This window comes from Struthio camelus, chromosome Z (genome assembly GCF_040807025.1).
Source record: "Struthio camelus isolate bStrCam1 chromosome Z, bStrCam1.hap1, whole genome shotgun sequence".
Classification (NCBI taxonomy): Eukaryota; Metazoa; Chordata; class Aves; order Struthioniformes; family Struthionidae; genus Struthio; species Struthio camelus.
The window spans coordinates 79,585,672-79,600,810 of NC_090982.1; the positions used below are offsets into that span (position 1 = coordinate 79,585,672).

A 15,139-nucleotide genomic window follows, 5' to 3' on the forward strand; every position below is an offset into this window, starting at 1 on the left:
GAATTATGTGAATTGTGTTGAGTCTTATTTTTGGAGTGACTTATAGGAGGCAAGGATTTAAGTTTGGTGACTGATAACATAGCACAAATAGTATGCTGCCTGGCCCTTTGTGCTTCTTGAGAGTTTGATGCAATGAAGGAATTTAATAGTTAAAGTTCCAGGTTATTGGAATTTTTTTGAAATAGTTATCTTTGCAATTGCCTCAGAACAAATCTTGCTCTTTTTAAAGAAAGAAGTCCTTAGGCTTTGAGCTGTTACTCATCATGTGATGATCAGATGAGAATGACCAACTTCCTGTGAAGTCTTCTGCATTTATTCTCATGTATGTTTCTTAGAATATACTATACAAAGGATGGTATTTCATAGCAGTATGAATACAGGCTGTCCTAGAAGTTTGTCAAGGGATGCATGCATACATATCAAAGGATTTGTTATGTAATGCTAACCTGCTCTCATTTAAGTAAATATTACTGCTTCATTATCTTACTAATTGGACTTGCAACAGGGGCTGGTCCCTGGGATCTTTTGTGAAGGTGACATCTGTGATAGTCTTTACTGGGTGAAAGTTAATGCACAGTGAAGAAGTCAGTAACGCTCTTTGTTGTATCAATTTTTTTTTTTTTTAATTCAAATTTGTCTTGCTTTTGGTGCTTCTCTGGTCTTACGAGTTTGTTTTCCTGTCACCCGCTTTTTAAAATTAAGTGCCAAAATACTTAATTTTTATGTTTCCATTTAAAGGGCCAAACTTGTACTGTTTTCATTTACTTCCTTTGACAAAGCTACATGCAGTTTCTGATGAAGAGCAGTCAATGGTATATGTTTCAGGTATGATATTACAATAGGAAAAAGCTTCTTCCTGTGAATGCTAAACTTTGCAATGCCTTTTCAGGTATGTGCTTTGTGTACTTCTGTGTATAAGTACAGAGTCATCAGAAGTACTTTAACTTGTAATGGGACATTGAGGATTAGAGCAGAGGATTTATGTTCTCCTGCTTAGATAAGCATACAGTATGAGATGAACAGTTTCAGGGGACTTGTTTCTAATGCAGGTACAGCATAGTTTTATCCAATCTGCGAGGTAAGCTGAATTTTTAATGTGGTCTCCAAAGTATGTTGAAGCATTAGAGATGTTCAGATCTTTTATAAGCTTAGAGGAGAACAGTTAAAATGAAGATTCGTTGTTTAAAGAAAAATGGAAATTGTTCTCACGACCTGGGCTTAGTGCGTGCGTTCCTGTGTACGTTCCTGGAAAAGCTTGGTGTTCTTAGCCTCCATTCTCCAGAATTTTGTAATTGTCTTCAAACATGAAGGACAATTTCTACAGTGACATCAGGTCCAGCAAACACGTCTGTGGGTGACTAACTCTAGTAAAATTATGTACAGAATATGTCCAGCAGTTATAAACTCTGAGGAAATCCTGCTCTCTGTTTTTGGAGTAGCATGGTTACCCTTCAAAAATACCTGAATAGTTCACTGAATATTGCTAAACTGGCTGTACAGCTCTGTTAAATATCTCTGAATGAATTTTGTAGCTAGCATAGTTCAAGTCAGGTGATGTCAGATCATTATACTCTGCATTCTGATAAGAAAGCAGTGGTCCTAAATGACAGAAATTGATTCAGTCTGGGAAGTGTTCTTCCACTTCTGTGTTTGTGAGGAGAACGTCAACAACATTGTTTTCCCTTGAGTAGGGCATGGAGACCATAACGCTTATAGTTTAGTTCTTTAACTTAAATTCCTGGTACGTATCTAAATTTCATTATGCAAATAAATATTTTCTTTCTGCTAGCATAAATTCATTATTTTTTATTTAAAACTTCTTGGCTCTTCTGAACAGTCAAGACTTGCTCCCCGAGGCTGCATCAAGAAGCTGTTGGCTTTAATCTGGCCTTGGGAGGCCTTATCAGTGTTAGCGTTGACTTTTTATACTAACGCACTGAAAATCTTAGTGCTGCTTATTTGTCAGTACAGGTGAACTAATACGAATTATGACAGCTTTTTCCAGAAGGTCTATGGAGTGTGCACTGCAGCATCACCTTACTCATATGCCTGGTCCTTAGAGGAACGAAAAATTAGTTGGAGCAATCAGTAGATTTGCTATATTGAGGAAAAAACCCAGTATTTTTATTGTATGAGTGGCACTGATCTCAGCATTATTTCTAGTTCCTATTTAGTCTTTAATCATGTCAAAGCAGAAGCTCTGGCTTATGCTTTTGCATCTTTAAGAAGCACAGGTTTTTGTATTGAACCTCAGATGGAAGACAACAGGTACGTTTGCAGCGTTCACTTGGATGGTCACGTGACTGGGCGCAGCGCCGTGCCATGCACCTCTTCTTTTCTGATATATTCATCTTAGAAAAACTTTATGTGGAGGCTGAGGCTGTGGGGAACTGCAAACAGAAACACTTCTGAAATTCTCATTCTTTTCTAAAAGATCTGCTTAGGCAAGAATGAATTTCTGGATGTCCTGTTGTAGGAGGCAAGAGAAGGATCCCTTTCGGCTTCATAATGTGTGTGTTTTGTTTGTCTTCAATCTACAGGAATATCTGCTAAAGGAAACTTAAGAACAAGGTATTTGCCAAAGTATCAAAAAAGTGAAACTAAGCTAACGGTGCCTGTAGCTGCTGCTTCTGTTTCTATGGATCCTATTAAAAGCACCGGAGATACGACAGGGCAACAAGTATGTAAAGGCTAATTTTTCTTGTTCCAAAGAGTGTGTATAGTAAAAAATGACAGAAGATATTCAGATTGAAAACTGCTAAACAATCTTACAATGCTACCATTCTTGCAAACTTTTATATTTTGTTTTTTTGCCGACTTTTGCCATAGCGACTTGCTGGCAAAAATTACTTTGCCACTGCAACGATCTGCCAGGAAAACAAAGGCTAAGAGGCTAATTTATTTAAATGACATAAAACTGGGACAATATAAAAAAAGGTCGGTAGATTAGGATGGCTTTGAGTAGCCCCTGAACTATATGTTACTTATCAAAGACAGAGGAATTAGTGTTTCCGTCTACTCCATTTCACTGCCCTAGTCATATCTCTTGGGCAGGATTGTAAAATTCTTCTCAAAGACCTTTTTGCTGTTGTCACTTCTGCTAGCAATGCAAAAATCACTTTCCGTGTTTTGACAATAAATGTTAAAATGCAGCTGAGTGATAGGAGCAACTTTGTTAGCTGATGTTATCATTGACTCAGCTTAGTGAATTGTCTAGTCTACTCCTGTGACAAGAAGTGATGGTTTTCCTAGTTTACTGTGTTAGAAGTTTCAAAGCAGTGAGTGTGCCTTTGAAATGCTGTTCTGTGTTCTGGTAGGTAATACCAGAACCTACCTGTACCTACAGGCACAGAACCTGTAATATTTGGGAATCCGTTGAGAGAGGCTATTTTTGTCACGTGATTTGGATAGTACAGTGACTATTCAAGTCACTGAAATACTGTTAAGTCCCCTGTGTAGTAGTCATCTAGAGCAATAGCGTAAGTCACTAAGGTTTTGTATCTTTGCACTTCCAAGCAGTATCTGAAACTTTGGGCTCTACTCTTTTGCTCTGCTATCATGCTGTCTGAAACTTGGGCTCTACTCTTTTGCTCTGCTATCATGCTGTCTGAAACTTTGGGCTCTACTCTTTTGCTCTGCTATTATGCTGTCTGAAACTTTGGGCTCTACTCTTTTGCTCTGCTATTATGCAGTTAAATCTTGTTTTTTGTCTTGGTGAAGATGTTCTTCTGTGTACTGCGTAAATGCCCTGTTGCCTCACATGCTCGTTCAAAAGTCTGATGTAGAAATAGATCATTCACAGTGTCATTGCCCTTCCTTCAGCAGTTCTCTACAGCACGATATGCTAATATCTAGTATTCATATTTAAGGCCCTTCCTGGCCCTCTCCCTTTCTGTTACTCTGCCTTTCAGTACTTGCTTTTAGGATGTTGGTAGGTACCTCCACTTTACAAATAACTGTTCTTAAGATCCATGTGGGGAAATTTCACAAGTAACCGGCATTATACAGAATTTTTATATGGAAGCATCTCTTCATAAACATCTACAAGGCCTCTGTTTCATAGGTGCCTTCGAATCTCACTTTAAAATCTTTTTATTGTATTGTGTGTAAGATATCTCCCAGTGATTGGCTGGTAGGTGTGTGTTACTTGTTTTGTTCAGAAAAGGTTTCCTCCTTTTTCCATGTGGAGCTGCTGGGATAGTCTCTTTTGTTCTTATACAAAGCCTGACATACTAGATCTTGATTTGAAACTCAGGTGTACTTTTATAATACTGACAATAAAATGGGTTCCAGGTTAGCTGTTTCTCTTTTCTATCTTTTTTAAATCTTTTTACTCTGAAGAACTGTAAACTGTTGTGCTGCCAGGTGTCTCATCAGTATGATTTACCAGAATGCCCTATTGAAGGGAATGGATTGAGTTTCACTCTAGTATGAATTCTAGCAGAACTGATTTACCTTTTCCTCATTCAGATAGACTTGACTGCCACATAGAAGTTTAAGAGAGTTTTCGAGAAGACTTCAAAAAGGACTTGTTAGCTCTAAAATTTTTCTGATACTTTTAATAAATCAGTGGTGTGCTAAACTGATCTTGGCTAAAATTTCCCATCATCCTGCTTGCTGTTTAACAGAACCTGTCCGCTTCTTCCAAGTAGATTGTCATCTTCTAGGGTGCAGTTTATAAAGTGAGAGTATTTTCCACTTATACAGGATGTTTAATCTAGAAACCTACTGAGTTAGGGAGTGGTGTTCTAGCCTAAGATGTGTAGAAAGTACAGAAATCCGGACAAATGAGACATTATAGTCTTGGCTTCTGTCTCACTTATCTTGTTTTTTAGAGTGGAGCTGTTGCTATGAGTAATTCCACAGCTCATTTTTGACATTTGTAGTGGTACAAACCTACCTCTAAAAATTTGTGTGCGCCCTCTGTCAGTACCTGTGGGTGATACAGAAGAACACAGACTATCTTTTCAGATTTTCTTCTTCATCCCACAAATCTGTTTGAGAATATGTGTATGGATTTGGGGAATGACTTGAGGAGTCTGTACAGAACCTTCTGTAAAAATCTGCCTCAGGAATAGGATCAAGCTTCTGTTTTCTTTTTTTTATGAGTTAAAAGTGACTTTTTTTTAAGAAGTCTTGTCACCTATCTGTTAAAAACCTCTTCAACCGTTTTTTGACTGGGAAACGGAAACCTTCAAATATATATTTAGTTGAAGTTAAATTATATGATAAGTTTTTCTTTTCGTGTTTATGACTGTAAATAGTGTATGTTTGGGAAGGAAACTGTGAAAGCAAATTTCCCCTTGAAAAGCACTGAAGAAGTTTAATTTGCCTTGTGAAACTCTTATTTTCTAAGGAAACTGTTTAAAAAAAAAAGTGTACTGAAGGGCCATGAGGGGATAACATCCTTTTGTATAAAATCGTTACTTCTGTCTTTCAGAAGCTGCATAGTACTTAATTGTTTCAAACCACTGTTCACGCAATTAGCTAGGAATGGAAGGGGGTGCCTCCTCTCTGATATGTGTAGATCAGCTGCCATTACTGGTAATGAGGGGAGAGAAGCCCAGTGTTTGCTTTGTATGCTCAGGGGTTATTCTGTGCTGCATTGTGTTAACTTGTCTGAGTTATTTGAGGCCATTGGGGTAGCATTCTGCTATCTCCTATTAAGCACTGTATGCACTCAGTGATATTTAATAGGTTTGTAAGTGTCTAAACTGAAGATAAACAAGCCAGATTAAGTGGAAATATTTAAATTCACCGAAACCTTGGGCAGACTAGCTTAGGTGTTTCTGTTCCTTTCATCTTGAAATTCTTCTTTTGTACCTATCACTAGCACTGGAGTACTGAGTCACTGACTACGGAAGTTTTTGGAAAATTAAAGAGATTTAGAACTAAGAAGGATTCCCACATGGAAACACCCAAAATAGATCGTGACAATAACCATTATAATACAAGGGACTGTTACAAACATGAACTGCAATATGCCCTCTAGTGGACATTGGTAGCAAATATTGTGGTTTTCAGTATGATAAAGGAATGCATTAAAAGAGCTAAGCATTATTAATGTAATTATTAAATAATAGTCATTAATTATTATTTTATATTAGTATAAAATATTAATATATATTTTATATTTAAATCATTATTAGATAATAATTAAGTGTATTAAAAATCTTTTTGAGAAGAAAAGTGTGTTAAGGTGGTAAATATGTGTCTAAATAATGCGGTAAAAAGGGCTATGTAGTTTTCTGTGTATTAAAAACTCTTTTGAACTAAAGACTTACTTTCTGCTAACAATGTATTGTATTTCTTTTTTGTGATTTTTATATGTTGTTTATGAATGCTAAAGCAAAATGTTTTTTCGTGCTCTTTGTTTTCGGATCCCGTTATAATAAAATTCTGATCCTGAACTGGATATCTCTGCACTAGATTCCCAAGTCAGAAGTGGCAGTTACATTTTTATTATATATGAAGCAGTGAATTACACAGGTCTTGAAATTTTACCCAACATGTTTAGTATTGAAGCAAGCAACTTAATTTACAAGCCTTCTAAAAAAATTTCTCCACAATTTGGTAATTTGTTTCATTGAACTGTACTTACAGTTAGAAAATATGCACTCTATTTCCAGTTGGAATTTATCTGCCTTCAGCTTCTAATTATTCAGTTTGAAATGCTTTTAATATCTTATGAAATGCTTGTTCTCCTTTAAAAATACTTTCTAAAGCATAGATTTCAATTTTCAGGTCACTAATGAAGGCGGAATGAAGAGTGCTTCTTTAAAGGATTTATGTCCTGAGGACAAGAGACGCATTGCAAACTTAATTAAAGAACTTGCTAGGTAAGAATAAGTATCACCTGAAAATGCATTATGTTTAAGGGCAGTTATTCTTCTAACTAACATCAAGCAATGTAGAATTCTATAATGGAACCTTATATTTGCGTAAGTTAATTTTTCTTGTGGGAAGAGGTATGAGCAATGAAGTGGCCAGATACATTTTCCTTGCTTACTGATCAAAAAAACCCCAAAACAATATGAAAACAAGAGGTCATTTTGTAACCTGTTGTAGTTCATCCATATAAACCTAGTTACGGGGCTAGAGTTTTGTTTGCTGCTCATATTGTTTGCTTTATATAAATATATATTGTCTTTCATAAACGACAAACTGTTGGTACGAAACTTGTAGTGCTTATTTGTTAGGAGTGAGCTTTTATTTGGAACCCCACATTAAAAGTGGATCAGTGAAGTTGTGGCTAATCTGTATGTATCCGTTTGTGCGCGTACAGAGTGGCAGAGTTCAGTGTGATTTTAATTTACTTTGCCCATCTTCACTTATTCTGCTGTGTTTAATTTCTTCAAGTTCCCCCTGTTCTTTGAGAGGAGAGACTGAAGTCTCAGCTTTAGAAAAAAGTTGTTTGTGAGTTTCATTGCAGTGCTAGCTGCGTTCACGAAGGTAAGTGATATGAAAGATAGGTTGAATGAGAGTGGGGAGTTCCCCCTCCGTGTTCTTTACCCTTCAGAATTTCTGCAAATCTGCTTCTTATGTAATGGTTGTAATGCTGAGAAAGGGCACAGGGGACCTTTGTAGGCTTTTTCACAACACTTAAGGACATTACCTTGTGAAGTCAGATCAGATCCTAAGAATTTTTAAAGGTACAGTTTTTTTCTAGAACAAAATACAATTTTTAAGATATGCTTTTTGTCATAGATTTCATACGTATACATTAATTGGCATGCAATACCATTCTCTTTTTTTTTTTTTTTTTTTCTTTATATTGGAAAACTGGGGCAGAAAAGTTGACTTGCTTATCAAGGTCGTGGAACAAGTCACTGGTGCAGCCGGGAATATTTTCTCTCTGGTTATCCTCATCCAGTGGACCATTTTGCCTGCTAATAGTTTACACCAATATAGGATTTCTTGTAATACAGTATTTCAGTCATTTCTGAAGTTCGTCATGCTTCTAACTCAATTTTATCTTGCCTCATGTGTTAGAAGACGTCTAGTTAAGAATGTCATAAAGAGTAGATGGCTGAGAAGCCTGGTTACAAATTGTCAAATGTTGAAGATATTCGGACATTGTTGCCACTGTTGATACATAGAGCTATAGTCTAATATTAAAAAGAACATTTTATTACATTGTTCCTCATAATATACTGCTCTCCAGTGAATACTAGTACGCTAACTCATTTGAGCATGGGATTCCTCTTAAATCTCAGATGCTGTGATTTTTCCCTGAGGACAGTTTGATATTTTTGCCTGACATTTCTTTGAAGAGAAATAGAAGGTGCAGCAACATTAATTTCGGAAAGTAAAATTAGTGGAACACTATTATTTTATACTTAGTTCTCTTTTATTTTTAAACCTAATCATATTTTTATTGAATGTAATTAAAAGTCCTTTGCAGAGTAATAGGGAAGTTAAACTTTAATTCTGCTCACCTCGTCACTTTTTAAAAAACTCTCCATAATTTTCATGTCTAGTTGGGCAATGATAGAGGGTTTTTTACATGCAGTAGAACATTTTCTGCTATTTCAGAGAATAAAAAGAACCAGCTTAATGCGGAAAGCTTTCCTGGAAGACTGTCCTGCAGTAAATATTTGGAATAGTAAAGATATCACTTGACCAGAGCTATACTTCACCGGTCCTTATTTTGCTACCATTTATGAATGAAAATAATGGTAGCTGGGACTAATTCCTGCACATTTATTACAAATAGTCAATAACTACCTGCATCAAGGCAGTTGTAAAGTGATAAAATTCTGTCTGCATGGAAATCCATGGCAAAATATGATTAACTCCTAGGGCTTGAATTTCAACCACGTTTTGCTTGAGCAGTTCGGGATATTGGCCTTTCCTCTGACTTCAGTGACTGCTGAAAGAGAGCTAATGTGCTTTCCTTTCGCTTCCTATTTTTTCTCTCTTCTTCCAACTCTCATTTCCAATGCAGTTTGGAATATTGGTAAAGTATGCACCTGTGCATCAGTTAATATGCTGAAGTGTGAGACTTTGCCTTGGTGTGAATAAATTCTAATGCTAGCTATGTTATTATCTTCTCCTTTGCAAAATGCCAGTTGCTGTGCTTGACTCTGATGTGCTGCTGCTGGGTATTCCAGTGGCTGACATCACATTAGCAGTTAGAGACTTGAGGAAATTGCGTTTTGAGACTGAGTCGAAAGAAAGGACTCAGCTGTATCCTTTCTGATCCTCCTTTCTAGGCTAAATCTTAGTTTTTGCTCTGTGGTGTCACCTGTAAATCTAACCATTATTTTGTCTATCTTTGAAAATATCCAGTCTGTCTTGCCTCTTAAGGTGAAAAGAGACAAACTGGATCTAAACTTTAAAAGACTTCAATATCGTAGACGTTATTTTTTTTTGATTGTGCCAGTGGGTTCTTTTCAGATTGTTTGTTTGTAGTGTGATTTCTGGGCATAATGAGTCATGCCCATGAATTCTGAAGTGCTTTGTGTGTAAACGGGGAAGTTTTGAGTGTGACTAGCCATGATTTTGAGAAATAACCGGCACAGCACCTTCATGTTTTCAACAGGTGCTGCTAATGTGGTGGTGAAAGTGGCAGGTATAGTAAGAACGACTTCTAATTATTTCTCTACATACAGGGTAGTCTTAAGAGGCAAAAGAAGACTTTCTCTGAGCTTTTGTTACGGCAGGATACTCCTGAAACGGTTATCAGCTTATGTAATGAAATGAGTAGTGACATGGTGAGGCCACTGAAAGATTTCTACTCTTGTTCTCTGTGTCGGGACACATTAGGCTCTTCCAAGAGGGAGCAGTGCAAGGTCCCCTGGGACCTAGCCAGTTGACTGTTACGCATTAATGAATTGCTAAACACCATATTGAGAGTGGTTACAAGGTATTCTGGAGTGAAATGTTTTAAAAGCGATAGGCAAATTTTGAGACCCCTTTTCTCCTCAGCGTTTAGTTGAATGGAAAGGATTATAACTTTGCAGAATGTGAGTACATTTGTGTGCATTCACCTGATGCCTAACTGTGACATATAGCTATGGTATTTTATGACTTTCTGGCTCCTACTATGACATGTACGGCATGAATACTTCTTCCTTCTCTGCACAGTTAAAGTACAGCTCAACTTTCTCTTCAATGAATGGAGGCAAGTGATAAAAGTAAACTTTCATGAACCATTTTGCTTTTAGTGATGAGAAGTGGTATCTAACTTTATCTTCTCTGAAGTAAGAAAGAATACTTGGAGAAACACGACTCTATCATCTTTGCAAATCTACAGAAGGAATTTAGATAGAAAGATATAATCCCTGTTTCTGCCTGAGGGAGGGAGTGATTGTCCTTTTTGAAATGAGATGCAATGTGTTTTTTTTTTTTTTTTTGCTGTCAAACAAAAAACAAAGACCAGTGCCTGCCCGGGATGACTTGTACCTGGCAGCTGGCAAAACAACCTTTAGATGGACCTTTGCTTCTCACTGAGAGAATGCTTCCTCCTTCCCAAGACCTTGGACTCCCAAACTCCTCCTAGGGTGCTGGCACTCTGGGAGCTTGCCTACCAGCATTGCTTTGTGTAAACTTTGTTGCCTGGTACCAATATGAAATTGACCAACTCAGACTGAAATTTTCTGACAAAAAGTGAAAACAAAAGTTTGCTCTGATTACAAAATGGAGAAACTGATATGAAGGAGGGCAGCAAAGCTATTGGAGCATGTATCTGTTAAGTGTTTTACTCGCAGCCCTTAGGCTGTTTGAAGGACAGCTTTCTTGTGGAAGCCTATTTTACAAATCTGCAGTTCTTGGCTTCTGGGGCTGCATTCTCTCCTGGGTTGTGCTACCTCATATTTAAGCATATTGTTACCTGTTTCTCGAACTTCAATGTAAAAGACTGTGCGCGCTCGCGCTATTTTAGGAGAGAATATTGTGCTGCAGTTCTGTTAACTGATCAGGCAGCGAGACTGCAAATGAGACATTCCTAAGCACATCTGAAAATTACTTCTTGTTGACAGGTAAAGCAGGCCTAGGATTATTTCGTCACTAATCACACTTACCTTTTGTGCTTAAAAAGTCATTTATAGCTATAAGTTCATGCTGTGAGATCTAGTTTTATATTGCTTTGCAAGCTGCATATCATAAAATGTACCCTTTGTGCAGCAGTTTTGGTTATGTTTGGGGATTGCTCAGGCTTTTTTCTTTTTTTTGGTTTTTGTTTTTTTATTTATGCATTTTACTCAAGCGTCATGGTCAGTCTGTATCAGACTTGTGAAAAGCAATCTTAGACAACACATTCTACCACTCTCCTCCCTGCAGTGCCAGTATTAAATGTCATTTTATTGCCCCATTTTTTTGCCAGAGGCATGTTGCGATCAACTCTGGAGTGAAGACTTTCTCTTTCGTTTCCTTTGGAGCACATCTTTCACTTGCAATACCTGATAGTGTTCCATGGCTCTGGTGCGGGGTGGTCTCTGCCTGATGTCCTGATCTTGGTCCTGTTTCCATTTCTTTCTGTTATTCTGACTGTTACATCTGCTATCCTGTGCTTAGGATGCAAAAGTGGTGGTTTTCAAGACTGGCCTCCAAACTATTCTGTCTTAGTTAGCTACTCGGCAGATTAATGTAAGCTGAGTGCTCCCTAAAAGGTAAATGTTTCCTGTGAGTATAGCACTGCTTAGTGAGGTTCCTAGTTTTTGCATCTTTGCTTTTTGTTTGTTTGTTGTCCTCTCTCTTTTGTTCAGTCACAGTTCACACTGAATTCAGATTTATCTTGTTTAAAGATTGGTTTTTGCTGGCATTTTTAGGAAGTAGAAATTGTTATTTTTAAATTATTTTATCGGGTCGTTTTTTCTTTTGTAAAATATGTAAGCTCTTTCAGGCAGGAGTTACTTTTGAGGTTTTGTCCCTTGTGTAGTGTTCATGTTGATAATATCATGGCTGTTTCTTACGCATGCCAGTTTTTATTAGACAGAAAACTTCAAGTGCTGTTGACCTGTGCAGTGCTTCAAAAATTGTACCTGGAGAGCATCAATCCTCCTAACTCATTGGAATGACTTGGTGACGTCAGCAAACTTGATCATCAAGTCCTTCAGCTCATACAGTCAGAACTACAGGTAGCAGTAGAGTGCTCAGGAGCACACCATAAGGAATATAACTGATAAATGAGGAATTCATTTGAACCCTAAGACTGATGTCATAGGAGGATTTTTTGTCCATATATCCGCATCATAATTTTTTCTTTTTCTGCAGAGGCTCCTGTAAAATAAAATTAAGACTTTCATTTAAATGCATCTAATATCACTTCATCTTGTAAGTGTGCATATACAATGAATCTAGAACAAAGATTGTGTGTGTCTTATGCCACAAGATAGCTGAATATAAATTGTAAATTGCATGCAAGGAAACATTGCAGACACTGAACAGCAGGAAGAGTTCTAATGATTTGTCATCTTCGCGCTCAGCCCTCCGTTTTCTCCTGTGAACAATGGCAACAGAGCCAAACACAGAAACATTGCGCAAGGAAGGGATTGTGTCCTGTGTAGCTGGGATGCCTTCTTTCTGTTAATGCTATTTTCTGACCACGAGCAGATGAAAAGCTGGCAAAAATCCTTTCCAAGAGCATTGTGAGCCTTGTAATATTTCTTTTTATCAACAGTCAAATCTTTCCTTGTTCTGCTAAAAAGTGTCTCTTCTTTACTGCCTGAAGACAAAGGAATAAGTATGTGTGTGTATATATAAAAAACAAAACAAAAAACCCCACTTAACTGAGCTTTGTATAGGATGTGACATAAATCCAGCATAATCTGATGACATTGTTGTATTCCTTTTCTCTAACTTCCTTTTGTCACCTCCTGTGAATAACTGTCTTCTAACTGCCTGCCCTTTATGGGCTGTCTCCTGCTTTGTGATACATAAGCACATATTGCCACATTTCTTCTAAGATCACTTACTGTTCTCAGTCATTTACTGCATAAGATATGTGGCACAATATATTCGTGTATCTGGGAGTATGACAACTTGCTGTGGTCTGTGCTAAGTACAGAAACAGCATGTGTACGTGATACAGACTGATGCAAATAGCAAAGCACAGAATCTAGAGATGGGCAAGGCCTGCTAGGTTTCGTCCAATTCCTTTAATGCTCAGTTATTTCTTAAGGTATGTTTTCCTGTACTGTTCTTTGATTTTAATATTCTAAGGCACCAGCACAGCCCAGTGTTTCACTTGTCCTGGATCTTTTCCTGATGCAGTATCGCTCCTGCATTTAGTAAGCAAGCATCCTCCCTTGTGTAGTGCCCTGGAGACAATACTTGTCCTCTTTCTCTTCTGATTTTTTTCCCCCCCTAATCCTGCTTCCTTCCTGTCTTTCATCTCTGCAGTCATTGCTGTCTTCATTGTCTTTGTCTAGTTGATGGCTTTCATTTTTTCTTCTCAACTCGTTTTTTACTCTAAGAAACAAGAAACATTCTTGCATCTTTTGCTAATTATATATGAGGGTATGCCTTACATTGCTGTAGCCATGTAGCTGATGGCTCTAGATTCAGAGAGAGCAAACTGGTGTTGGATAGATGCAAAAATCTGTGTCTGCAGCCTCTGGCATGTTTACTGTACCTGTAACTGCATCCAGGTAGTAAGGATGGATGATTGCTGACTTTCAAAAGCTTGTTTGTTGCCTGCTCAGGTACACGAGAGCATAGGTGTTGAGATGGATAGAGTTATACAGCTGTTTCCCTTTTCATTATTTTATTTTCTGATGTGTCCTCTCCCCTTTCGACAGCCTTTCAGAGGGTAGAAGAGGGCCTAGGAATGACTCGACTAACTGCCAGAAGACAGGATTGTAAACTATGCCATTGGCATATGAATGGTGTAATGTTTTGATATTAAATCTATGTCTTTTCTTGTAACTGAGAAATTTTCCAATTAACAGTTTCTACTGAGCTTTCAAACTGCCTTAATTTACAGAATCTAATAATATATATATATTTTTTTTTTGCCTCCAAGTTTGTAGAGAAAGAGTATGAGTTTCAGTATTATTTGTTTTCAACTTCACGTAGTCTGAGCTGTTCTGGAAAGGGCTGCAGGTCAATCTTAAAGTCAGAGGCTATTACCTGTCCATATCTTACCCCAGAGTGCTGACCCAATTGTTGTATTTATGTTTTTTCCACTGGAATGTCAAAACACATCTGTGCCTTTCCGAAGGGAAAAGTCATGATGTCAAATGGATGGTTTAGTCCCTGAATGGGGTTCTCTGTTAAGAATGTCAGTGGGTTTGAAAGGATAAATGGAAGGCATGATCCAATGCACATATTTTTCTACTCTTTTCCTCTTCCTGTAGGATTGTCCCATTTAAAGGAAGTTAAAATTTGAAATTTTCTGAAAGTTGTACTGCTTTGGTCTCCTGTCAGTTATGTTGTGGCAGCTATTTGATGAACATAAAAGACTACATTTTAAGAGCCTTCAACAGCAGGAACCGCCTAAGTGCAGAACAGTAATAATTATTAGTCTAAGCTCATTACTTAGTGTTTTTGCAGAGCTTGTATGGAACTGTGATTTCTAAGCCATGTTTCTAGCGTAGTTATGGGATCGTCTGTTACATTATGGTCATCTTGCCTACGTGATTCCAGAATAATTGTTTTTACAGCCTCCTCTTGAAGTGCAGAATAAATGATCATTGTAAGCCTTTTTCATATTGTCATCTTTTAATCTTGATCCAATTATTTACACCAAGCAGCAAGATGCAGGATGCCACAGCCCAGACAAAAAGTAAAATTTACACTTACAGCCTGATGTTTTAAGATGCCTAGGAGATGACATAGACTGTTCTGTTTGGAGAAAGTTAACAAGAAGAATGATTCTTTTCTTGGACTTGTATTTGCAAGTAAATGTGCCAGGACACGTTTGCTTAGAGCCTAAGATCAAGAAAAATTTTTAAATTTCTTTCCTATCTCAACAGCTAAACTTTACCATTTGTGCTTTCTGTGTACATGCCCTAGGCTTGTATAGGTTCCATGGCTGCAGGAAAACAGACTGCACAAATCTAGTTGTGGGTTCAGGTCCTTACTTTGTAGTTCCATGCAGCTTGTTAACATGCGTGTACTCTAGCGATACCAGTGTCTTGGGAGAAAAAAAAAAAAATTCTTATATAAAGTCATATGCAGCTTCCAGGCTAATATA

General features: G+C 37.5%; 1 protein-coding gene across 10 annotated transcripts in view; it reads left to right on the forward strand.

Annotated features, from left to right (window-relative positions):
• The window catches only part of LOC104152006 (protein hinderin-like), a 173,707-nt gene that overhangs the window by 3,327 nt on the left and 155,241 nt on the right, over positions 1–15,139 (forward strand). For 5 of the 10 annotated variants that reach the window (XM_068926510.1, XM_068926508.1, XM_068926504.1 and 2 more), the window contains 2 exons: positions 2,541–2,680; positions 6,745–6,839. In XM_068926510.1, the coding sequence (XP_068782611.1) occupies positions 2,639–2,680; positions 6,745–6,839 (137 nt within the window). In that variant the 5' untranslated portion in view covers positions 2,541–2,638. Of the gene's footprint in view, positions 1–738; positions 890–2,192; positions 2,269–2,540; positions 2,681–6,744; positions 6,840–15,139 lie in introns of those variants that run through there. The other 5 variants (XM_068926514.1, XM_068926512.1, XM_068926509.1 and 2 more) reach the window with 4 other exon arrangements.